The sequence below is a fragment of the Haemaphysalis longicornis genome, unplaced genomic scaffold (genome assembly GCF_048455015.1).
Source record: "Haemaphysalis longicornis isolate Haplotype H1 unplaced genomic scaffold, Haemaphysalis longicornis Haplotype H1 scaffold_409, whole genome shotgun sequence".
In the NCBI taxonomy this organism is placed as follows: Eukaryota; Metazoa; Arthropoda; class Arachnida; order Ixodida; family Ixodidae; genus Haemaphysalis; species Haemaphysalis longicornis.
This window is the reverse complement of record NW_027526364.1, coordinates 73339-98045: the sequence shown is the minus strand read 5'-3', so window position 1 is coordinate 98045 and position 24707 is coordinate 73339. Positions and strand designations below refer to the sequence as shown.

The 24707-nt window shown below is 47.8% G+C and overlaps 1 protein-coding gene and 1 pseudogene across 3 annotated transcripts in view; both read left to right on the top strand.

Moving 5' to 3' along the window:
• Positions 1-24707, top strand: part of LOC144137571 (papilin-like) — a 113722-nt gene that overhangs the window by 23461 nt on the left and 65554 nt on the right. For all 3 annotated transcript variants that reach the window (XM_077669495.1, XM_077669494.1, XM_077669496.1), the window contains exons 5-9: positions 17133-17235; positions 20346-20476; positions 20692-20815; positions 22508-22588; positions 23616-23797. In XM_077669495.1, the coding sequence (XP_077525621.1) occupies positions 17133-17235; positions 20346-20476; positions 20692-20815; positions 22508-22588; positions 23616-23797 (621 nt within the window). The remainder of the gene's footprint in view (positions 1-17132; positions 17236-20345; positions 20477-20691; positions 20816-22507; positions 22589-23615; positions 23798-24707) is intronic.
• Positions 5076-15582, top strand: LOC144137575 (ATP-dependent DNA helicase DDX31-like; annotated as a pseudogene).

The following is a 24707-nucleotide window of genomic DNA, read 5'->3' as shown; positions in this document are numbered from 1 at the left end:
GGGTGCAGCGGACCCATGAGGATGCCGACCCAGTTGCACTGATTTCCAGTCCCAGTATACGCATATGATCAGTGGCGGCAAGGGGTTCACCATTCAAGAACAGGGATATCGGTGTCTGCAACAGCCGTTCTCGACCACTACGATTTGTGACAGACATGTAAGTGGTTTTTACACTGATATGCAGCAGCCTACCGTGAAGATATTTTAATTGCTGATGAGGTTTTTAAATAGAAGACACAAAGAAAATATTCGGTTCAACATGTAGTTCCTTCACAGCCTTGTCAAGGTTTTGTGGAAGCATTTTCATTTCTCATAACCTTCCTGAAGTCAATAACCTTCCCCTATGTACACCATACAGTGACGTCGAACACCGACTGCCCATACGAAACTTGAACGAAGGTCTATACAAGCGCATTCATTTCTTACTGCACCTATTTAGGCAACTACACTCAACAGGCCCAATAATATGAGCACGAACACGAGATCTACGTGACTTATTTAAAAATGTGCCGACATCTCCATGCAAGCATTTCCATTTTGTCCACTTCTGCAACCAATTATCGCACGAACTTGAACACGGAGAAGAAACATTTAATTCTCACTGCCTGTTGTGAGGTGCCATGGGCTGCTGCACAAGCATTTTCTATTCTTCCCACACTTTCCAGCTAGCAGCAGCAAAGTGGCACCCTGAAAGCCTGACGTTTAATCCATTTTGATTTGCTGCACCAGTGTTCTCAATGTCTAATGGAGCTTTAAAGCCAAAAGCAACAGTGTTTACGTGAAAAGCAGTGACTTCACAGCCTGAAGGTGTGGCATGAAGTCATTCTAATGTACTACATAAGCATCTTCAACTCTCACCACAACTTCATGGCCAGAAACTACAATGTGTGCGTGACAGAAGCAGCGACGGCATAGCCTGAAAGTGTGGCATGAATTTATTCTAACGTACTATGTAAGTGTCTTCAACTTTCACCGCAACTTCATTGCTAGAAGTTACAATCTGCGCATAAAAAGCAGCGACATCAAAGCTTGAAGGCCTGGAATAAACACATTTCAACGTATTTTATTAGAGCTTTCCCTTCTTACTATAGCTTTCTAGTCAGAAGCAACAGTTCAACCTCGCAAAGGAGTTACATATCATCTTGAAGAAGTAACATTGCGACCTGCTGAGCACGTTTTTCCAATTTTTACTGCGTCTGAAACAGCGGAAGCAATAGTGTGCTCAAAAAGCAGCGACATGACACTCTGGAGGCCTGAAGTTAAACCATTTGGATATCCCGCATCGCTGTTTTCTATTATTCTTGCAGCTGTAAAACCAGAAGCAACAGTGCATAATTAAAAAGTATGAACATAGCAGTCTGAAGGGGTGACATACTCCACTTCTACCTAATACACAAATGTTAGCAATTATTACTGCAGCTCTTCAACCTGAACCACCTTCAGTCACTGTTTGAAGGCTCTCCAACTCTTGTCACAGTTCCTGGAACAATAAACACATCTAAAAGTGGGAAGCGGTGTTGAATCTAAATTAAAGTATGCTCCATGGGAAGACGCTCAAACATGTCGTCCACTCTGTATAATAACAGTCTATCATGACAGAGACACTGGAAATCTGAATGTCTGCCAATACACTATGTAACCCCATAGTTGAAACTTAAACTGCCCAAGCACCAGAATGCAATCATTAAAGTACAGCCATCACTATGAAACACAGCTGCCCATCACGCAAACTTTGCATGAAGATAAAGGGAAGATAAACTGTTGGTTCATTCCTACGAAACGCATTCAGCTATTCCAAAACAACTCACGACACTTCTGAGAAATTCCATACTGCACACAGAATACGCAGCCTCAGTCCACGCATTGTCAGTTTCTCTGATGCCACTTTGTGCAGTGATGGGAACATACGCACCATAAGCTTTTAGCAGGCATAAGAAAAAGCTGCATGCATGTGTATTTTTGGAAAGGTATAAAAAATACGTGGTCATGTCGCGGGGCCACACACTTCCGGCTTTCTTCAACGGCGTAGTTCAAAATCAAGCAATCATACAGTTTCGATGTTTATTTACCCCTCTTATACGTTTTAAAAATGCTACTGATGATTACGACCAACCAATGACAGTCAAGAAACGAAACGCCACCACATTTGATTACGTCAACAATACTCGCACTCGTTAATACTTTTGTATGTGCGATAATGTGCCCATTGGCATAAACAGAACGGCATAGGCACCAACCTCTCGCAGCAAGGCAGGTTCATACCGATTTTCGTAAAGCTACACAGTCTCGGATAATTGTGCACGAACGTTTAATTCTTCGCGAGTCTCTGCAATGATGCTTTAAACATACCTGTTTACGCCAGGGAAAAAAAAAACGCCACACCACTGCTCCGTTCGTACCCCGGCAAGCTAAAGCAATGCCCGAATTAGTAAGGAAAGGTACCTTACATTGTAAGATTTGGCAATCATCTTAATAACATGTAAGGCTGTACGAGCGGCCGTATCCGGCCGAAAAACACGCCACACGTTTGGACAATCCGCGTCGGGCCAGACGGACACCACGTAGGCCTGCGCTCAACATCGGGCGCAGCCTACGCTCACAGCAACAAACGAAAACGCTTGCAACTTGTCACCGCTACTGCCGTAGGCGAAAGCAAATCGTATTATTTCTTCACAGAGGTTGCGTTACGCCGACACAATTTCTACAATCACACCAGCAACAGATGCAGCTTCGACGCTTCGCCGTTCTCAGATCGAGTTCGGTGACGACGTTCCGCGTAGAAACAGCCCACCAGTGCCAGCCACGATTTCCTCACGTACGCACAAACCACGACGCGGTAACACACACACGGGACAGGTGACGATAAGCGGCTTCTTGATGCACTACAGCACATTCGTAACACAAATCGCATACAGAGCTTTTGGTTCTCGGCTACCTCGTTGTCGCTCGACGGCGCATCAGCGGTCGGCAAGCGAGCACGGCCATATTGGAAGTAGTTCTCCTTCAAAACGTATGTCGCAGGCGTCACATAAACGGCGAGACGCCATTGGTTGCGGATGAACACAAAATTCCTTTGATCTTGAAAAGCCGCTGCAGAGTTAAGCTGTCACCAACTATAGCGCATCCACAAGTCGCGCACGTAGCCGCTACACGTGCCGTGGGCGGAACGCACAGCGGCGCGAGAGGTCGCGTGACGCTACCACGTGGCATTCAGCAAGAACGCAGGGGGTACACCCGCATACATGTGCTCGGTGAGTGCACCGCCTGTTTATTCTGTCTCCGCGTGGGCTCGTAGCTCAGTCGGTTAGACAACAGGCCCTAGCTCCATTTCTGTATGCATTCCAGGTTCGATTCCATGGCGGTGCCAGTAACTTCTTTTATTTGTTCACTGGAGTTTTCTGTTCCCACCAACGGCACCCCTCCCGTGTAGTTTTTTTTGAGCGCCTAGCTTGTGGTTCTAATTAAGTCTACTTAGCATAAATCGTGCTTACTATGTTACATAGTGTCAAGTGTTCTGTAAAAGTTGACTCGTCGTAAAAACACACAAACTTGAAAATATTTCCCCGAGGATGGCGGTAGTCGCTAGTCAACATTACGGAGAGTTTACTATGTACCACATTCACGGTATTCTCAAGTTTCTTCTTTGCTTTCGTGTTAGTAAACCGTACTACATTCCTCAATACTCCTGCCCTGATGGTGCTACCAGTAAACAAAAACAGAAGACCGAAGAAGTATATGTGCATGCGTTGAAGAGGTGCTTGGAAAATTTTGACAAACGGCAGTCATCATGACTCAGAGGGGCTTCCATGACATAAATGAGATAAAAAAAAGTTAGAAAGCTTAGAGGCCATAAGAACGGTGGAACTATGGTGCAACGATGAGCATGGACTGCGAAGGATCACACGAGTTTTCTGTGCTACCAAATATTTGATTAAGAAAATAACTCTAGCATAAAATTTTGCCGAGTGTTGGGAACAGAACCTCATCTGTAGCTTCCCCTAAACAGAACTTACAGTAAGCACGAGAATTTGTTGCTCCCTTGAAGTTTCCTGCACTTGACGATTCGAGTAATTCTTGCTCTTTCCCTTATTGTCGAAAATATTTCCGAACAGAAGTATGATGTGGAAAGATATGCGACTCAGTTCTGCGCTCTGAAATTGCGCAGAGTCTCTAGTTTTGGACATCTGTGTCAAATTTTCCTTTGCTTTGTGTTTTTGGGATGATACGGAGCAACCTTAAGTAGCTAGGCGCATCTGCACTTCCTCCACGTCCTATCAGTGTCGAAATGAAAACCATTCCAAACATTGTTTTTTGTAAGTTCTTGAGGAATTATACGCTTATGAACGAGTTCACCCCCTGGCCATTTTTACGGAGTTTTACACCAGAGCAGAGATTTGTACGTCTGACCTTCCCATTCAAATGGCAATGGCACAACGAAATCGAAGGGTTCGTTCAAACAAAAAAGGCGATTTAGAATAGTTCAAACGAACGAGCACATTATTGGGGCCGGGCTGGTGTTTGCAGACACCTGGGACACCCGTCGTTAACAGTTCGCACCCGATAAGCAAACTCACTGTGGACCTGCTTAGAAGCAGCAATAGAGAATTAGCCTTCCACCTGTTTTCGACTGCTCACATTCGCAAAGTCATTCCCAGAAGACTTGGAACACTATGCGTCTTTTTCAAATTTAAAAACCGCGCTAAATAAACATACGCGAAACTTGCACCCTCGTCGGACAAATGGAAAGGTACATTTTTTGGCGTCTTTCGGGGAGGGTGGATTTTTTTTCGTCAGTCAGCGGCGCCATTTGCAAAACGCAGTGCGCTACGCGTTGAAGGACATTTTCACGATGCCTGCGTACCGTTATGGGCTCTCGCGCGTTTTGCGGTTCTCAGCGTGCTTTCGTATGCGGCTCGCTGCAAACGTGGGTGCTTGCCTGGGACATGTATTTGCCGTGCGCTGCGTTTACAATGCCAAATGAGCCCTGTGAACCAACATGAATCTTGCAAAGCGTTAAGATTGCTTTTAGATCTTGTAACCGTTGCGTAGCCATCGGACTCCTGCCTCACGTGGCCATGGACGACTCAGCCATCGTGCTCAACCTGAACACTGACTTCCAGGCGAGACGGAAACCGTTCGCGACCCCCGCTGCTGCTGCTGCCGCAACCTTTCAGAGGGGTGCTCCGAAAACACATCCGTCCGTTCAAGTGATTAGAAGGCCCATCGCACCGCGTAAGACTCCGACAACAGGCGGAGCGCTGGGAACAGCACTGAACAAACGGAATCGCCATAGGCAAACGAATGGCCCAAGAAACAGCGATGCGCAGATTTGCTGAAGCGAACAGCCGACGCGAAAGAAGGCGAAAGACTTCGTGCAGGCGTCTTCGCTGTTTGACGGCCGCGCCTCGCTAGCCGAACCCGAGCCGGTGCAGCAGACGACAGTCGTCGACGCCAAGAACGAACCCGTCTTCTCTTCGTCGCAATTCGCCGACATCTCCGTGCACCCGCACCTTGTTTCCTGCCTCCGAGATCGCTTCCAGATCACGACGGCCACGGAAGTCCAGAAGCTAGCCATACCGTCTCTCCTAATGCACCGCGACACCTTGATCAAGTCACACACGGGCTCTGGTAAGACTTTGGCCTACGCACTTCCCATACTGCACCGCCTGCAGGAGATCAGGCCCAAGCTGACAAGAAATGACGGCGTCCGTGCCGTGGTCATCGTGCCGACCAGAGAGTTGGCGCTGCAGACCTACGAGTGGTTCGAGAAGCTGAGCAAGGCTTGCACCTGGGTCGTTCCGGGCGTCCTCATGGGAAAGGAGAAAAAGAAGTCCGAGAAGGCGCGGCTTCGCAAGGGGCTCGCGATCGTCGTCGGAACTCCCGGAAGACTGACGGACCACTTGGAGCACACCAAGTCCTTCTCCCTGAGCAAGACTGCCTGGATGGTGATTGACGAAGAGGACAGGATGCTGGAGCTCGGCTTTGAAGAGTCGGTCACCAAGATCGTCACGCTGTGAAAGGAACAAAAGGAAGCGAAAGGCACGTGCGTGCTTCTATCTGCAACATTCACGATAGGTCTCGAGAGGCTGGCGGTCCTGGCTCTAGAAGATCCAAACGCAGTGGACGTCGCCGTTGAGGCTTGTGCTGAGGAGCTCGAAGAGTTTGTCTTGTCACCCGGCTTGAGTCAGTATTACCTCCAGGTCTCCGTCAAGCTGCCGCAGAGTGCTCTGTGCCATGCTCAGCAAAACTGGATGCCACTCACTCACACTCATTGAAAAAATATATTTATCCTAACGCAGTTGTCATGAACCGCAAGAAACCAGGACGCCAGGGTAGGGCAGAACTGGAAACGCACTTCGCCTTCCTTTTATTTACTAATGATGATAGTGTGCACGCCCCCTTCTTCCTCCTCTACTTCCACAACATCCTCTACCCGGGCTCTTGACGATTTCCAGGGGATGCAATTTCTGTACGGGACGCGTCAAGAACTGTCCCACCGAAGGTCGAACTTTGCATGCACGAACTGCGTTGTCACGCCCAGGAAATGTCTGTTCTATTACTCCCGTTTTCCACAATCCTCTTGGGCCTCTTCCTTCTATAAGGACGACGTCTCCAATCATGAGAGGTGCTGAATTTTTTCTATGGACATGATGAAACGATGAAAGCTGAAGCACATACTCCTTCTCCCATCGCAGCCAAAATGCGTTCATCAGAGACTGTCGATAATACCATTTTTTGGTTATGTCGGTAGCACGTTGTTCCAGGAGATCGAGTTAAATGGTGGGTAGAGCAGTCAGTCGCTTACCGATGAGAAAGTGAGCTGGGGTCAAAACTTCAGGCTCACCGATAGAATTGCTCACAAAAGTAAGCGGGCGGGAGTTAACTACCGCTTCAATTTCACACAGGATGGTGTTCAATTGTTCTGCATTCACTGAAGCTCTGCCGAGAACAGTTCGCAGTGCTCGCTTCACGCTGCCAACAAGTCTCTCCCAAAAACCTCCCCACCACGGTGCAGCTTCTGCTTTGAACTTCCAAGTTATCGCCTGTTTAGTGCAGAAGTCTTGAATTTCAGGAGAAGCGGAAACTCGGAAGAGTGATCGTAGCTCTCGGTTGGCGCGTCTAAAAGTATTGCCATTCTCGGAGTAGATGGTACTGGGCACTCCTCTTCGCGCTATATATCGCTTGAATGCCAAGATGAATGAGTTTGCCTTTAGACTGGAAACTTGTTCCAAGTGTATGGCTCTCGTCACGGCACAAGGTACCAAAAGTATATACGTCTTTGTCACTCCGTCTTTAACCAGCAGTGGTCCAGCAAAGTCAATACCGACGACGTGGAACGGACTTGACTTCCGAAGTCTGTCAGCTGGAACCGGTGGTGTAGAAGCAGAAACTGGATTCGCCTTGTATTTTCGACAAGTTGGGCATCTATAAATGATGGATTTGATGCGCTGACGGGCCTTTGGTACCCAGAATCATTCGCGAAGGTCTATCAGGACGTCTCTGACCCCGCTGTGCAGGAGTCTACGGTGAGTAGCGGTAATTGTTAGGTCCGTAAAATGGCTCTTGGTAGGTAATATCACCGGGTTTTTAGTTTCTTCGGTGACTTGAAAATTAGACAGTCGGCTTCGGGCGCGCATCAGGCCGTAGTCGTCAATGAATGGTTGAAGCGTCATGATAGGCGAAATTTTGCTAATCCTCGATGTTTTTAAATCGGCGAGTTCTTGCTTGTAGTGTTTCTCTTGCTCTTGTTTTATCAGAAACCGCTCCGCTGACTGGAGTTCTCGGGTCGTGAGCGGACCCTTGGGACGCTCACGTGTCTTGAAACAGAACCGTAATACCCATGCCATTACTCTGATCAGCTTATGCAAGTCGCTGAATTTGTGAATATCTACGACGTCGGCTTCGATGCTTCGTGTGCAACCGGTGAATACGACGTGTAAATTGTTTGGCATAGAATAGTGGGGGTGAACGCTGAGAATATTCTCAGGCCATGCATTCGGAGTCAATCTCAGCCAGTCAGGACCTTTCCACCACAGTTGGTTTCCGAGTAGCTCTTCAGCCGAACAACCTCGGGTGATTAGATCGGCTGGGTTATTTGATCCAGGACAGTGTCTACATTGTGAAAGATCAGTCGTTCGATGAATTTCGGAAACTCTGTTAGCGACAAATGGTTCCCGCTTTTTGTTACCAGTTATCCATCCCAACGAGATTGACGAATCCGTCCAGTACCAAATGGTTGTAGTGCCGTAGAAGACCTTCCTGTTCAGGCATTCCCCCATTCTTGCGGCTACGAGAGTTCCCATAAGTTCGAGTTTGGGCACTGTCAGCTTTCGGATTGGTGCTACTATGGACTTCGAAAACAAGAACGTAGATTCTGCTGATGTGGGGTTGCTCAAAAAATGAAGGTACGCCATGGCGCCATAGGCTTGAGGGCTCGCATCAGAAAAAACGTGTACCTCGAAGTTTCCACGTGGTTTCTCATGCCCATAAAAGAGGTAGCGTGGAATTCTGATGTCATCTAGCTTGCAGACATTGTTCGACCAATTCGACCATTCTTCCTGCATGTGCAGAGGAAGAGGCAAATCCCAACTGATATTTTCTGTCCAGAGTCGCTGAAACAGCATTTTGCCCTTGACGACGAGTGGGTATATCACTCCGAGTGGGTCGAAAATTCCTGCGATTGCTTGTAGCACAATCCGCTTTGTTGCTGGTGTTTTGTTCAACAAAGGTATTGTTGACTTCATGCTGACATGAAGTGCATCGTCGTCATCCCAAGCAATGCCAAAAACCTTTCTATCCTTCGTTGGTAGGACTGGTTCCTCTTTCCTGAGTGCGGCCATTTGTTTCTCGTTGCTGTCAAATAAAATTTCTAGTTGACAGGAATTAGTTGACCACTTCTTAAGTAGCATCCCTGCATCTGTCATGATCTCGTTACTCTGTTTATAGATGCGTATAGCCTCTTCTTCGCTTTCGGCTCCGGTCAACAAATCATCAACATAGAAAGATGATTTTAAGAGTTCTGCTGTTTCTTTCTTGTTTTCCGAAACTTGGCTGAGGTGGTGTCGAATCGTTGCGGAGAGCATAAAGGGGCTCGATGTTGCTCCAAACGGAACACGAGTCATGCGCCACTCTTCTAGGCGATCTAAAGTAGTTCCTGTCGGTACGCTCGTATACCAAACAAATCGAAAAGCATCCCGGTCCTTTTCTTGTATTCCGATTTGCAGGAAGGCTTTCTGAACATCGGCGCTAAGTCCGAATCTGTGTCGTCTGAACCTCAGTAACAGTTCCAGAATGTCCGGATTCAAATTCACGCCCTTGTCCAAGCAGTCATTCAGGGAAAGGCTGGGTGGTCGGGACGAAGAGGCATCAAAGACCACTCGAAGTTTTGTAGAGACGCGGTCTTCTTTGAGAACCTCCCTTTGGGGCAAGTAGTATAGCGGCCTGTCTTCGCACGTGTCACGCTTTGGCACTACTTCAGCATGCCCGTCGACCAGATACTGCCGTATAGCCTTGTCATATCTTGCTAGCAAATCTTTTCAAGAGTCGCCTAACTAGAAAATTCAAGCGTCGCAGGGCTTCGGATCTGTTGTCTTCAAGGAATTTCTTCGGATCAAACTTCCACGGTAAAGCCACTTCATATCGCCTATCGACTTTGGAAATAGTAAGCTGAAAAATCCTCCAATACTGTGCTTGTGTGCCGTTCTTGGTCGTCTTCCAGTATTCCCATGGCTTCAAGTTCCCAGAACTTACGTCCAAGCTTGTCTTCAGGAACTTCATGGTCTGCCGTTGTCGCATAGCTGTGCAAAACGCTAACCAAGCATGCGGGCGTGTAAGGCGTGTGGTGTTGCGTCGGACCTTGAAATGTCCATCCAAACATTGTGTTGATGGCAACAAGGCTTGAGTTGGCATCTCTGGTCACCTCTGGAGTCATGATTAGCCACATCTGATCATCGCCAATAAGCAGTCCGATACTGTTGTCTCCAACACTCCACCCCAAATTGTCACTATCCGCGATGTTTCTGCCTCTTTTTTGAAATTTCTTGGCTAATGGGATATCAGCTACATGGGAGTAGATATCTTGGTATATTTCTGGAATTTCTACGACGTCCAAGACACATTCACCGCTGTCGAATTGGCTTTGTAGTTTGAGTCGAACGATACGATATTTTCGGCTTTTGGTTCTCCGAGTGTTGCCGAACGTGTTGATGGCCAAGTTTACCTCTCCGACAACCGGAAGTTTCAGCTTCTTGGATATATCTTCCCGAAGAAAGCTTCTCTGACTGCCCCCGTCAACGACAGCACGCAAAAAGATCCTGCTTTGGTCGGAAACAGCCCATACACGTATAGTCTGAAGAAGTACAGTGGGACGCTCTTTCATGTTTTGGCTTGTCTCCGCAGATGTGTAATACGCATTTTCGGCGTTAGTCTTCGGCTGTCCAGAGTTATTACCTTGCTGCATGCAGACAGACGTCGCGTGTCGGTGTTTACAGTGTGAGCACTCGATACGTCTCCGGCATTCGTTTGAGCGGTGCCCTTTGGCTGTGCAGCGAAAACAGCGTGCGTCCATGGGAAGAATCTCTTTTTTGTCAGTACTCGTCAGCTCGGCCGTACATTCCTCGGTCACATGTCTGTTCTTGTAGAAAAGGCAAGGACTTTCTTTCGGTGGTGGCTTTCCTGCGTTGTGAAGGACAGTAACTGTCGGAGGACGTGGCTTGTGAGGGTCCTGGTTGCGCCATCCATACGTCTTGTCGAAGTTTCTTGACGCTTTGTCAAGCACTGGTTGTGATTTCTCACGCCTTTCAACCTCTATACGAATGAATTCCATGAGATCTTGCAGTCTCGTATCAGCTGTTTGAGCACGCTCCCCTGAAGTCGATGTTGAAGTTTCAGCACAACGTCGATGGTACTGAACAACAATGTCGGGAGGAAGACTCCGAAGCAGTATGTCCATAAGCATCGAGGCGTATGATGAAGTGGGCGCCTTCAATGCAGTCAAACCTCGAACGTGGCTCTGAAGGGTATCGTACAGGCGGTGTAACCAAGTCACGTCGGAGGAAGACCGAACAGCAGTTGGGGATCGTAGGCGGTAGAGATGTTCCTGTTCTATGCGGAACGGATCTCCAAACCTACAGCGAAGCATGTCGATGGCATCCTTATAACATGGTTCGGTTGTCTCTAAATTGGCAATTGCTAATGCGGACTCTCCGGAAAGGTAATTCCTGAGGTAGTGAAATTTCTCCGTTATGCTCAATGTCGGGTTCTTGTCGATAGTTGCCTCAAACTGCTCCCAAAACGGCAGCCACTTGCTCATGTCACCGCGAAATGACGTTATTTCCAATTGCGGAAGCCCGGGTCCTGATGAACGGCTAAATGACTGAAGCGTCTCCCGTGACGAGCCGTCAATCAAAGTCGCAGATGCGGCAGCTGACGCAGTCGGGCTCTTTAGAGATTCTATGACTGTGTTGAGGCTTGATATCGCGTTAAGCGCCACATCTTCGTACTGTAGCACAGCCTCTAGCTCAGCTTCCAGTAATTCGGTAGGTATCAAAGGTTCCATCTCGGTATTGATCGCGCGGAGCTCCGCCTCGCAAGTTGTCAAGCGCTGGAGCACAGACTACAAGCTCACCAAGTCTGGAGGCGTAGATTGGAGGGCTGCCTTGGCTTCGTTCACCAGTTTCGTCAGAAGGGCCCGCCGTGCCGTTCGCTTGGGCTTCAAACGGTCCATCGTCGTCTTTCAGGCCCAATGGCTCGTCCGGACAATGCCGGGTGGTTGAAGACGGGTGATTTCGGCACCAAAGTTGTTGTGAACCGCAAAAAACCAGGATGCCAGGGTAGGGTAGAACTGGAAACGCACTTCGACTTCCTTTTATTTACTAATGATGATAGTGTGCACGCCCCCATCTTCCTCCTCTACTTCCACAACAGCAGTCACTCGCACTCGCCACTCCGCCCTCACCACGCGCACTCACACGCACTTACGCTCGCCACTCCGCCTTTACTACTCACACACTCGCGCTCATGCTGGCCGCTCGCCCCCACCACTCCCACTCAATCACTCACGTTATCGCTCACCACTCCGCTCTCACAACTTGCACTCACTCGCGCTCAAGCTCACGTACCCCTCCACCCTCACCACTCGCACTCACTCCCGCTCACGCTTTTCAGTCGTCCGCACCACTCGCACTCACTCGCACTTACGCTCACCCCTCCGCCCAACCACTCGCACTCACTCCCGCTCACGCTCGCCACTCGTCCTCACAGCTCGCACTCACTCGCCCTCACGCTCACCACTCGTCGTCACAACTCCCACTCACTCACGCTCACCACTCATCCCCACCACTCACACTCGCTCGCGCTCACGCTCACCACTCGCACTCACCCGCGCTCACGTTCACCACTCGCATTCGTCGCCTACACTCCCTCGCACTCGCACTCACCACTTGCAATGGCCACTCTCACTCACTCGCAATCACCACTCGCTTCTTCCACTAATGCGCACGTACAAATATTTTCGAGCATGAAATACTTACTGATTTGAGCAAAAAAGTTACCTTTCTCAGGAAGGGGGTCTCCCTTTTTCCTAAGTATGTATTCGATTTTTATAAGCACATGTCTTTATATGCCACTTCCAAAGCGGTAATCGTCGCTGGATTGTTTTACGATATGAACAAATTCTCGCAAATTTGCCTGAAGCCATTCATCATAACTTTTTATTATTGTCTATGCTATTTCGCTCAGATTCTACAAAAAAAAACACTGAAAAGTTTCACAGCGGTGGCAAACATAAAAGAAATAGTCCAGTTCGGAAGAAAAGCTTAGAAAAGGTGTTGCCATCTGTCAAAATACTGGCTAGCGCGCGCAGATATTCCGATCTCGAAGCGCGCTATCCTTGCAACTAAAATTGCGCAGTCAATTTGCTCTGGACAACCCTCCAAACGGTTTATTTCAAAAGTAATCCCAGGTGAAAAGGGCGCATAGCGAGAGTATCCAGCAAAACACCACCACGAAAAGATTGAAAACAGCAAGCAAGGTGGAGGAAGGCTACTGGAGCGCTTGGCCTTGAGCGCTTGGCAGAGGCAAGGCAGGGAGAGAGGCGGGGCCACGTGATCGCGCCAAAACGGCGCCGCCTGACTTTAGCGCGGGCGTCCTCATGGAGACGAGTTGCTTGGCGCCCGCTTCCCTCCGGGTCCCCCTCCCTAAACGGCGCCAGCCTGCCGCAGAGCGAAACCGCAGCTTGATCCTAAACTACACCGTAATGCGCCCGCACTGGGCACCGAGACAAGTTCACGTCGAAAGTTTATACGAAATAACGGGGAGAATAAGTAATCGGACACACACACGCACACATACGCACACGCACGCATGCACACGCACACACGCACACAAGCACGAACACGCACGCAACACACACGAACACATACACGCGCACACGCACACAAACACACATTCACGAACACACACCAACGCACTTGAACACGCGCGCGCGCATGCACACACATACGAACTCGCAAGCACGCGCAGACGCCTGCAGACTCACTCATCACGCACACGCACGCACGCACGTGTTCATTCACTTACTCACCCACTCAAAAATTACGCTATCCGACTGCCGAGAATGCTTACTACTCGTCACACCACTCAGGGGTCACAGTACCCCTATGCCAACGGCACGCGGACGACGACGAAGTCCACGTAAAAGCGAGTATCATAACGGAGCGCCACCGTAACAAGTAATGATGAATACAGATACGTTTATACGCCAAGGCCTCGAAAATGAGCTACTGCTTCCACAAGACGCAATTCGCCCATTCGAACTGTTTCGCCATCCTGATACGTGAATCTGTGAAAATGTGCGATACCTTTTGAAACGATTACGGGCACTCACAATTTGCGCTTCAGAACAGCCGACCATTTGACAGCTGCAGCAAGCCGGCCAATTATGTACGCCAAGTACTTCGGAACTAGACCACGGTGCTTTCAAATGCCTCCATCGCAGCGCTCAGCGGTAGGGAAGTGCAATCGCTTTATTGCGACGACCTTACCGACACTTATTCCAACACAAAACGCTGCGAGCCAGAAACATCATTCGGCGACAGTGCGTGCAACAGCCCCTCAATGAGACATGACAGTGAGGGTATCAGCGCATTATGGCGTCAGACGTCCATCAAAATTCCTCAATCAACAGGTCACTAAAGAGTTCGTTCCACGGGGCCTTAATTATAAAGGGCAGTAGCCACATATTCCCGAAGGTAAAACCAATCGTTACATTAACTAGTGGCTGTGGGTACGAGTGGATATCGCCAGAAGCAATTACCACAGCAAGCGGCTCCTGCGACGAATGCCAACAGCGCACATCGCGCAAGAAGCGCGCGTTCACTCGCCACTCATGAGTGGTGAGCGGAGCTCGCCGCGAGTGAAACTCGCACTCGCGAGTGGTGAGTGGGACTCACCGCGAGTGCCACTCGCACTCGCGAGTGGTGAGTGGGGTTCACCGCGAGTGGAACTCGCACTCGCGAGTGGTGAGTGGGGTTCACCGCGAGTGGCTTTCGCACTCGCGAGTGCTGAGCGGGGCTCGCCGCAAGTGGCACTCGCACTCACGAGTGGCGAGTTCCACTCGCCGCGAGTGGCGCTCGCACTAGCGAGTGCTGAGCGTGGCTCACCTCGAGTGGAAGTCGCACTCGCGAGTGGTGAATGGTGCTCACCGTGAGTGGCGCTCGCACTCACTCGCACTCGCACTCACCAGGCCAAAACGACGGTAAGGCTCACTCACCACTCACTCGTGAGTGGTGAGGGAAGGGTGTGTGAGTGCACTCATGAGTGAGTTTGCCGACCTATGCTCTGTGCTGTCTACTGCTGGAAACCTGCGTCGTCGCCCAACGCGGCAATGTCATCGTCTTTCTGGCAATTCAGAACATGGTGGACTTCCAACACGCACTCTTCTCCTCCCTCCTGGGAATCATGCTCGAGGACACGGAGAAGCGAATCGACTTTGTCAAACTCCACGGGGAGATGACTGAGCATGACAGGGCAGAAGTCTTCAATCGATTCCGAGAAGCGATGTCCGGCGTCCTGTTCCTGTATGTTCTCTATGTTCCGCAGGTCGACCTCATCGTCCAGTGTTGTGTTCCGCTTCAACCCGAAGAGTAGGTCCATCGCGCCGGAAGAACTGCCCGCATCGGCGCCAAGGAAAAAGTCGTTCTTTTGCTCTTCCCGTCCGAAGTCGGCTTCTTCGACGTTTTTGCGCAGAGGAACATTCAGCTGGACCAGTTGGAGCTGAAAGGTGTACTGTTCAAGGTATTCACCATCAAGGCTCCGATCCTGGAGGCAAGGACGGACCCGGGTTAAAAGCTCAAGATGACGGAGAACTTCGTGGATATGGTCCAGCTAATCTTCGAGAGTGAGGTCTGCAAGGAGGCGGCTCTGCAGGCAATGGCCAAGAAGGACTTCCTGAGTCACGTCCGGTCGCACGCGTATTACCCACTTGCCCTGAGACACGTGGTGTCGTTCAAGGCACTGCACCTGGGACACCTTGCAAAGGCATACTGCTTGCGGGAAACTCCGAGCACGCTTGGAGCACAGTAAGGTTCACAGCCACCGCAACACACTCCAGGATGTCGCCCCGAGAAGCGAGGCGCGCGTTTCGGACCCGGAAACAAGCCGGCGAAACAAAAGGAAGATACCCGAACGTGACAGCGGACATGTGGTTTCGAAGCAGATAAAGAAGCTCGTTCAAGGCGATTGATAACATTCGCGGAAAATCGCGGTGTTAATAAAAAACATTGCCTCTCCCAATGTCATTGATAAAAGACGCGTCATTGGTGCACTTGGTTAATAAGTGTACCCTGGCCGACACTTATGTCCACATCTACAAATGGGCAGGTTCTCTTAGTGTGAAGACTTTTCTGCCGACAATTCGAACTCAATTGAACATTAGGCAATTCCAGTGTTGATTGTTTTGTTGTGCATTTGTAATCAGTGAGGGAAATTAATGTTCATTGTGAAGCACCTTCATTTGTGCCATGCTCTAAGCATGTTGTGTTGGACTCTGAATCTTAAATAAATGGTCACAAGCATAGTACATGATGCTTTGAATCAGCGTGCTTTTCACTTGTGCTTCTGCTTATTCGTCACTTGAACAGGCAAACAGATGTGCTGTTATTTGATCCATAGCCATCTCAATTAACAGCTTTGTTAGTCAGCGGCATGTTCTTTATTCTCTTGTCTGATGCATTGTTCAAAGTTTGAGCTACTTACCACCCACCTATGTGCAGAATTGCATAGTAATTATGCAACTCGGAGCAATTGGCCAATGTTTGCCTGTATATGGGTCATAATTATAAGTTTTAAGGGAGGGAGGGGGAACAGTCCAGAACATTTTCCCTTTCTAAAGTCATTAAAATTACTTGGCAACTTGACACAGTCTACAGCACTTAAAGCTGCGCTCTTGTTATTTTCACTGATACTCACGTGATGGATTTGTGCCACCACGTCTTGTGAGTCTGTGCAAAGCTCGGATATTTGGCCCTTTGAAAGCTATTTTTTAATTTCATAAATACATTCGTTTTCTGTGCATAGGTGCGCACAGCTTGCGTGTGAAGCTGAGACACAAAGGCTGAGTGTGACAATAGCTTGGAATAAACTGGAACAGCATCGGGGAATTTTTTCTTCTTCTTTTGCTATTTTGCCTTTTGAAGCCTTAGTCACTGTCATTGATTTCCAACAAGGATACCTCCTCCAATTGGCTGCGTGTGTCTGTTTACTGCCACACCAGTGGTGATCGTAAGCAACCCACGAAGCGAGCTAAACTACAAACAGTGGTATAGCCTCCAGTAATGGCTACCATTTTACCCCAATGGGCCTGAATGTTCGCCCATTCATGGCAGGTGCATTTCCATTGCCATAAGCTGCAAACTATGCCTCTGCACCAAGACCTGAATCAAATGTTTGAAGTCATACGAGCCTTCTACTAGATTAATCTGCACGAACTATTTCATGCCCTGTCTGCCATAGTGCACAACGGTGTCTAGGCATAAGGCCTTTTTTGTTAGTACTGCACTGCCTGGCGAGTTGCTTTTCATGGTAGTATTCTTTATATGAGTGGTGTTTCAAAGAAGGCCGCGTCTTTGAAACAGGAGTGCCCTGACTACATGAAGGACTTCAGGGAAGAGCAGTGCGCCAGGTTCAACAGCATTGCCTTCAAGGGCCGCTACTACAGCTGGGTGCCATACTACAAAGGTGACACCTTTGATGTTCCCTTATCACTTATGGTGCACTGGGTTTCGTGGGCTTTAAACAATCGTCCAGAGGCTGTGGCTCACGCGGTACACTGGAGATGAATGTATGCAGTGCAGGCGCTCGATGGAAGTGGGCAAGTAGTTTTTTTTTCAATTTGCAAAAACTGGGCTAACTCTTCTAGCTGCTGGAGTATTCACGAAATGATGTAGTACCGTAGCTAATTTCATTTGTTTATTTAAATCTGGTATCATTTAGTACACAACCATTCTTTTGGTATGTACATTCGAGGTCTAAGGTTCAGTGCACAACGTGGAAAGTTCTGGATTCTACACAGTATCAGAGTCCTTCAATGTTTTACTGGTCACGAAACTTCGGCGCTCGTTTCATATAGGGACCGCGCGCGCCACTACAGGCGCCACCGCCGCACGAAGATCATCCAGCCGCCGCTCGTGCGGCGTATTGCCCAGCTCTTGGTGTGCAAACCCTTGCCGCTTTTGGTGTCTGCGCGCTGATTAAGTGTGTTTTTTTTCGTAGTAGATAGCGATAAATAGTCCAGTCATTGTGTATATCACCTGCCTTCAATGGGTTTATTTTTCGAAGTAAATTACCGTAGACTTCGGCCCATAACGGCAACGGCTTCTGTGTGCTCTGGCACAAGCGCTGCGCCGTCGTGTTTACGGATTTTTAAATCTATATTGATTCTTTTCTTAAAGCAAAGTTGTAATTACCACATATACGTTAGCTGTGTAGCCACGGACTGCTGCGGGCCTATCGATAATACAATAAAAAAAACTGAAAGAAACCAAGTACGCGTCGTTCAGACTACGCTTAATGAATCCGGTGATTGCTCTGGAATGCACAGAACGCTAAAAGAGAAAGCGCAATAGTATTGTCGTTTCGATGAATGGGTACATACTTGAGAACATCTAAAAACGCTGCAGAAACGCGAAGGATCAAAACACGAAGCGATATATCTCGCACCATGTGTCTTTATACATCCACGCTTTGCAATACTTGCAAAAACAGGAAGCGAAAAAAGAACAATAAAACTGATTTTATCACACGCAACAAAAAATTTCAATGTTACGAAGCGAGACAAAAGAGCGTGGTCCAGCGTACAAAAATTTATTTTTTCGCGCTGCGATGTGCAGCACACGGAGAAAACAGAATATTTCCGCGTAGCCAAGAACGACGCAAAGCTTTTCTGAACGCAGCGAGCTAGCGATCTCCTGCACTACAAAAGACTAGAATGAAACACAAACGTCGAAGAAGCAGTCCGCAGTGTGACGTCCACAGATGAACGTCGATAGAGTGAGTTGCGCGGCGTTTGCTATGCATGCATTACTCTCGGAACGTTATTAATTTCAGATCCATGGAAATAGGATCGAGAACATAGTCGAAGAAACAAAAAATCAAGTTAGCGACAAGGTGGCACCCTTTCCATATCAAACAATATTGCCCGACGGGACGTACGACAAACTGAGCAAATGGGCGCTCCGGTTGAAACGCCAGATAAGAAACCGGAATCGGCCACGCGCGGTTACAAAACAAACAAAACGAACCATAAGGGATAATATGCGGAAATATGAAAAGTAAAAGCACAAGGACGTCCCAAAGCTTTTTTACACGCGAGCCTGAGCGCAAGGTAATGCAAGTTTGCAAACAGGTAATGAAGCACCGCTACAACTTGACTTATATGACAAAAATCCGGCTTTAAGTTAGCCTTGTACAATTCTACGTCCACGATGCTCTCAAAATGGCACATTGCTTTTTACATTCTCACACACAGTGCATTTCTACACACTGTCACACACTTATAATCGAAGCTGAAATCTCCCGTTGCTTGCCTTGGAATGGCGCGCCTCCAATTCTCACGCAGCTGCCCGTCGCTCGGTCAACAGAACAAGGAAACATTTTATGTGGTATCTTACAAGAAAAGACATCCCGGGACACAACAATGTTCGGTATCGTCGTTGCATTATCTAAGTCGCATCACGAGAGCGCGATATGCACGTTACACTTTTTTTCCCGCACAAAACAAACACAACTCGCTGCGGCTCCGCCGTTCAAGCCAGCGCAACGCCGCCCGAGGAGTGACCTCAGTGAGAGGGTGGCGCCACCGCGCGGAGGCCAAATGCAGCATATGAAGCTCTCCCATTGAGTTACGGAACAGTTTCGTGACCAGTAAAGCATTGAAGTACTCTGACGGTATGCATATTTCATGTAATTCAGTTCAAACTATATATGCGTGTGCATGGTTTAACAGGCTTTATCTGTGCTAATTTATTATGCAGGGTGGGCGCAACAGACGTGAAGTCGACATGTTGCATTAATTTGTAGCTGTTTGATGCGACTTAAATAGGCTGGAAAATGATCTTGAAACGTGTCAGTGGCACAGTAAGCAAGGAGTCGGAGGCTGGCATGAGTTTTGATGCTGAAGTGCCAAACTGCATGCACCGCAGAAAAAAAAAGGAAAAGAACGGAGAGATTTTTATTTTGGCCTAAAACCACAAAAGCTTGGCAAGAAGTGAATACTCGCAGTAAAAAAGAAACAAACAAAAAAACTGTATTGTTGCACCACATTCAAATGGGCGGGACAATTTTTTACAGCCATGTGTTTCCTTTTCTTGCTGGCTTTGCGTCAGTAGATGGGGTTGGTCTTGATCATTTATTCTCACGTCAACTGGCATGACAACTTAGTGACCGTTGTGTTAATTCCTGAAAAAAAAATTTATCTGTCCGCCTTCTTTACATACTTTCAGGTTTTCTCACTTTCCTGGTTCCGCGCACCCAAAGTCATGCAAGCACGTTGAACTTAGGGCAACTTTAGACACCTTGCTTCCGAGGGGTCCATTTGTATGCCGTGGATGGCTATCGCTCCCTTTTTTGTGTGCATCGACGGGAATAGCAGAATTCTGTTGAAGAAATTCTGGGCCGAAGTTAAAATTATTCGTGTGGAGAGGGAACTCGTATAATCGGGTTTAGCCTAATTCGTTCAGGGTTCTCCACCACCCCACAGAGCGGGCTCCTTGCTGGTTCCGACCGTTAATCACCCAAGTGATGACATCGGGGAGGGCTTTTCCAAACTCTTACTTCTCTCCAAAGCGCAGCTGTCAATCCGTGCGAGCTGAACTGCAGACCAATTGGCGAGCGGTTCTATACGCACTCACCCAAGACCATTGACGGCACCCGGTGTCATGACGATGGCAGCCTCGACGTGTGCATCAACGGAGCTTGCATGGTACGACGCATGTATTCTTCTGTCTTTTGTCTGAAATGAGTGCTGGCCCCTCTTCAGTGCCTGAGGTTCAGTGACGTGAGGAGGGTGCGTGTGTAGTTTTGTTTGTGTAAATTGTGCCCACCACCCACCTTATCCTTCAATGTTCTTGCTGGTTCTTTCACAGCAAAAATTATCACTGAACTTTCCCTGCCCTCTTATTTCTCTCACACCCCCAGCCCGTTGGCTGCGACAAAATGCTGGGCTCGGACGCGGTTGAAGACAAGTGCCGAAAGTGTCGCGGGTATGGTACCAGCTGCAGTACATTCGAGGGTGTCTTCGATCTTGACAACCTGGAAGTCGGTGAGTTCATCATGTCGCTGTACCCACTTGGCTCAAACAGAGAGACACAACAATTTTTAACGAAGTGTGGCGATGTTAGCCGAGCTAAAATGCCTAACTTTCTGCGAGATTGATGATGTGATAAAGATGGTGGGGATAAGGCTGAAGAAACTGATGCACACAGAGGCGTTCAGCCATTTACAGAGACTGATCTAGACCTGTGTGTGGCAGGTACATGATCAGAGCTTTCTTAGCCTGTAAAGCACATTTCGGACATGCCACGGAGCTGAAAAGTCCTTCAGTTGAATGTCCATGGAAAGCAGCAGTCCCAAAGACACTGTCAGGGGCACCCTTTGGACACCAAATGAGGTACATTCACAGAGCAGGTGTTTCTCGCACGTCGTAGTGTGGGCAGAATGAGGACGTTGTTTGTTGCAAAAATGTTAGTGAAAGCCATGGTGAGGTTGGCAATATTCCGGCTATTTTTGATCCGAAACTACACCAGTTCGACATGCTCAGACTGATGAGCGCGAGGGCGCGGGTTCGATTACCGGCTGCGGCGGCCACTTTTCTTATGGAGGCGAAAAGCAAAGACGCCCGTGTGCACGAGATTTCGGCGCACGTTAAAGATACCCAGGGGTCAAAAGCAATCCGGAGCCCTCCACTACGGCGCGCCTCATCGCCTGCATTGCCTCAGCGTTTTAAACACTACAATCAATCAATCAATCAATCAATCAATCAATCAATCAATCAATCAATCAATCAATCAATCAATCAATCAATCAATCAATCAATCAATCAATCAATCAATCAATCAATCAATCAATCAATCAATCAATCAATCAATCAATCAACATGCTCAGACGATAGCACTCTCCCAAAAAGGTGAAGTCTATGCATGGGTGGCATAGCCCGGTGGTGTATATGCCGCACCATATCAGTGCCGTTTTGTGGCTTCTGATGACGATGTGCCTAAACGAGCTCACAGCAGCGCACAGGGCGTCCAGTCATTTGACGTGGGGGCAGGGGCAGTTTCTGACATATATGACTTACAGGCTTCTTACTGCAATCTGGTGGGTAAGGACAGTTGACCATTCCTTGGCTCGGAGGGCAAAGCCTGCACCAATCTAGAAGGGAAAGCAAGGGCATACTAGATTCAACGATAATGCGGGCAACTGTGATGGGTATAACCAACCCATGATGGCTGCCATCACTGGCAGCAAGGGATTTGCTGCTGCAGTGACGTAGGGCGGAGAAGACACGAACCATTACGCATGGACGCCACTTGTATTCGACAGCTGTTTTCAAGAGGGTCTAATGGTTTTACAGGTTGTTCATTTGCTCTACCTTGACAAATACTGTTCTGTGATACAAATTGTGCATTGAAGGAGGTTACGGAAAGGATGTGATGTTCTGCATGTTGCTTGGTAGTGGGCTGTTTTCATTACAAAAGAATTTAAAAGTGACAGTGACAGAACCAATCTTAGCAGAACTTTTGCAATGTCTTTTGGTGTGTTCGGCCAAACATTCGTAGCTAGTTGCGGTAGAACTAACGCGAGTCAAAATTGTGTTTTTACCGCTTTCTTTGGTGAGCAGTATAGCCTGTACAGTATCAGGGGCCCAATTCTTTTCTTTTCTGTTCACCCCTTCCTGTTAAGTGCTTTCCACCTTTATCAATGAAACTTTTTGTAAACATTGCGTTTTGTGGTGCAGGCTACAATGACATCCTGCTTATTCCAACGGGGGCCACCAACATCAGGATCGAAGAGAAGTTCCCTACCAACAACTACCTCGGTGAGTCTCCTTTGAGGCGTCTTATTTCATATTACAAATTAACCAAAACATTGAGAATTCTCTGTTTGTCCTAGAACAACACAACGTTCTCTTCTTCAAATGTATGGCTCATCCATATAACTCACTAAGTGACAGGTGGGGACTAAAAGCTAACATGCTAGTATCTTTAATCAGAATTGCGTACTAGAGCTATGGTAGCTGCGAAGATTCTGTTTTCAAGCTTTTCAGTATTTGTATATTCCTTGAAAGTTAGCATTACATAACACGCAAACTCATTTTTTTCACCAGTTCTCTTAGTATGGGCCATTCTTTGTAATGGACTCTATTTATTTCAATAAATCGTCAACTTGCTGGGGAAAATCATAAAATACTAATAAAAGGAGCTGCAAGACGATCTTCATAACCCTTGGAGCATGCTAATTTGGTGACTTATTGAACAAGCATTTTTAATATAAATATTTATTACCACAAAATAGAGCAACAAATTAGGTGTTGGCAGTTTTTTGCTTCGAGCCCATTACACTGACATTTCACCAACTGCAAATCACAACAAAGGTTTTACTGCCTTCTTGTATGTTCCACAGAGCCACCAATATTTGCATGGCATGACTTATTTTCTAGTTGATTTTCTCTTCGAACAACGGTTTGATATGGTTTTGCTTGGAGGCGCATCTCAAAAACAGCCTGTGCACAGAGTGCTGGCTTAGCAGGGGCTTGTGAAAATATCTGTCCAGTGGAATCATTTGGCAGGACGTACTGTCAGGACAATTTTCCCATGAGTCACTGAAGATGGGGAATACCTAAGTTGTTGTCTCACGTCACAGTTAAGAGCATTTGTCTGAGCAGCGTAGATACCCTCCAAGCGGTGAGGCTGAATATGAGGAATTTTTTTTGAGAGGCTGATTGATGCAACCTGTGTGCATGTTTGCCTACATATATAAAGTACAGGCTGCACCTTGGACTTCTATACGTTTTCTGTGCACTTAATCTGCTCTGTAAATGGTCTTTCTCTCCCTCTACTCTGCAGCTGTGCGCAACAAAACGGGCTACTACTACCTCAACGGCAACTGGCGCATTGAGTTTCCGCGAAGCATCAGGTTCGCGGGCACCGTGTTCCACTACGAGAGGCGGAACCACGGCGCCCATGGCGCCAACGCTCCAGAGAGTTTGGTTGCCCTGGGACCTACCACAGAAACTATCCTCATTGTGGTGTGTTGTTTTCCCTGCTATTCGCAACCAATCCTGCCTTCTTTTGGCTTGCCTTGTAATCGTTTCATTTGTCTGGCTTATAGGGCGCGAATAGTGTTGCTTCGTGATCCTGGTACTAGTTTTAGTCTGGGGAGTAGGCTTAGGTATTTTTATTCTGCAGTTTCATGGCACAGACACATGCGTGCATGCATAAAGGGATAAGTGGTAAGCATGAAAAGGCAATTTGTACAAGTTCTTTTGGATTGTATTACGGAGAAATTTGCTGTTGCATTGACAACTACCTGGTTAATGCATGTACTGTTGTGGCTTACAGCTCCAGAGGCATCTCTGGGGCTCGTAATAGTGCAGACTGGTGGTTTCTGGTATTGGCGTGCGATCATACAGCCACAATCCATAAAGAAAGGGTGACCTTGTGATGCAGTGTAGCCAGAGTTTGCACCTTGGTTCTCCTGTCTCTAGATAGGCCTCCTAGTTGCCGATTGAATTTATCGTAGTACCATTCATGAGAGCACAGCAAAAGAGCAGACGAGAATGTTGAATGCATAACTACGTTGAGTTCTCCTTTCGTGCCAACAAAATCACTGGCACTGTCGTGACCCATCTTCCCCCCAAGGAAGCTGTACGACTCTGCCGTTAAAGGCCACCGCCATTCTAAAGCGAAGCTTTCTATACCTCACTGATGGCAACGTGGCCTCAAAATGCACTGCAGGAAAGCCAACTTTCACAATGTGTTTCCACAAAGGCACATCAAGAAAAGACTCTTCCTTTAGTCACAATTCAACCCAGGTTACGAAGCCAATGCCTATCTGATTGCGCCAGAATGGCACAATCAGATTTATTCCTCTTCTGATTTTTTATCTTATGATCTTGAAAGAATACAAAAATTTGATTTCTTTGTTCGTCCTTTGTG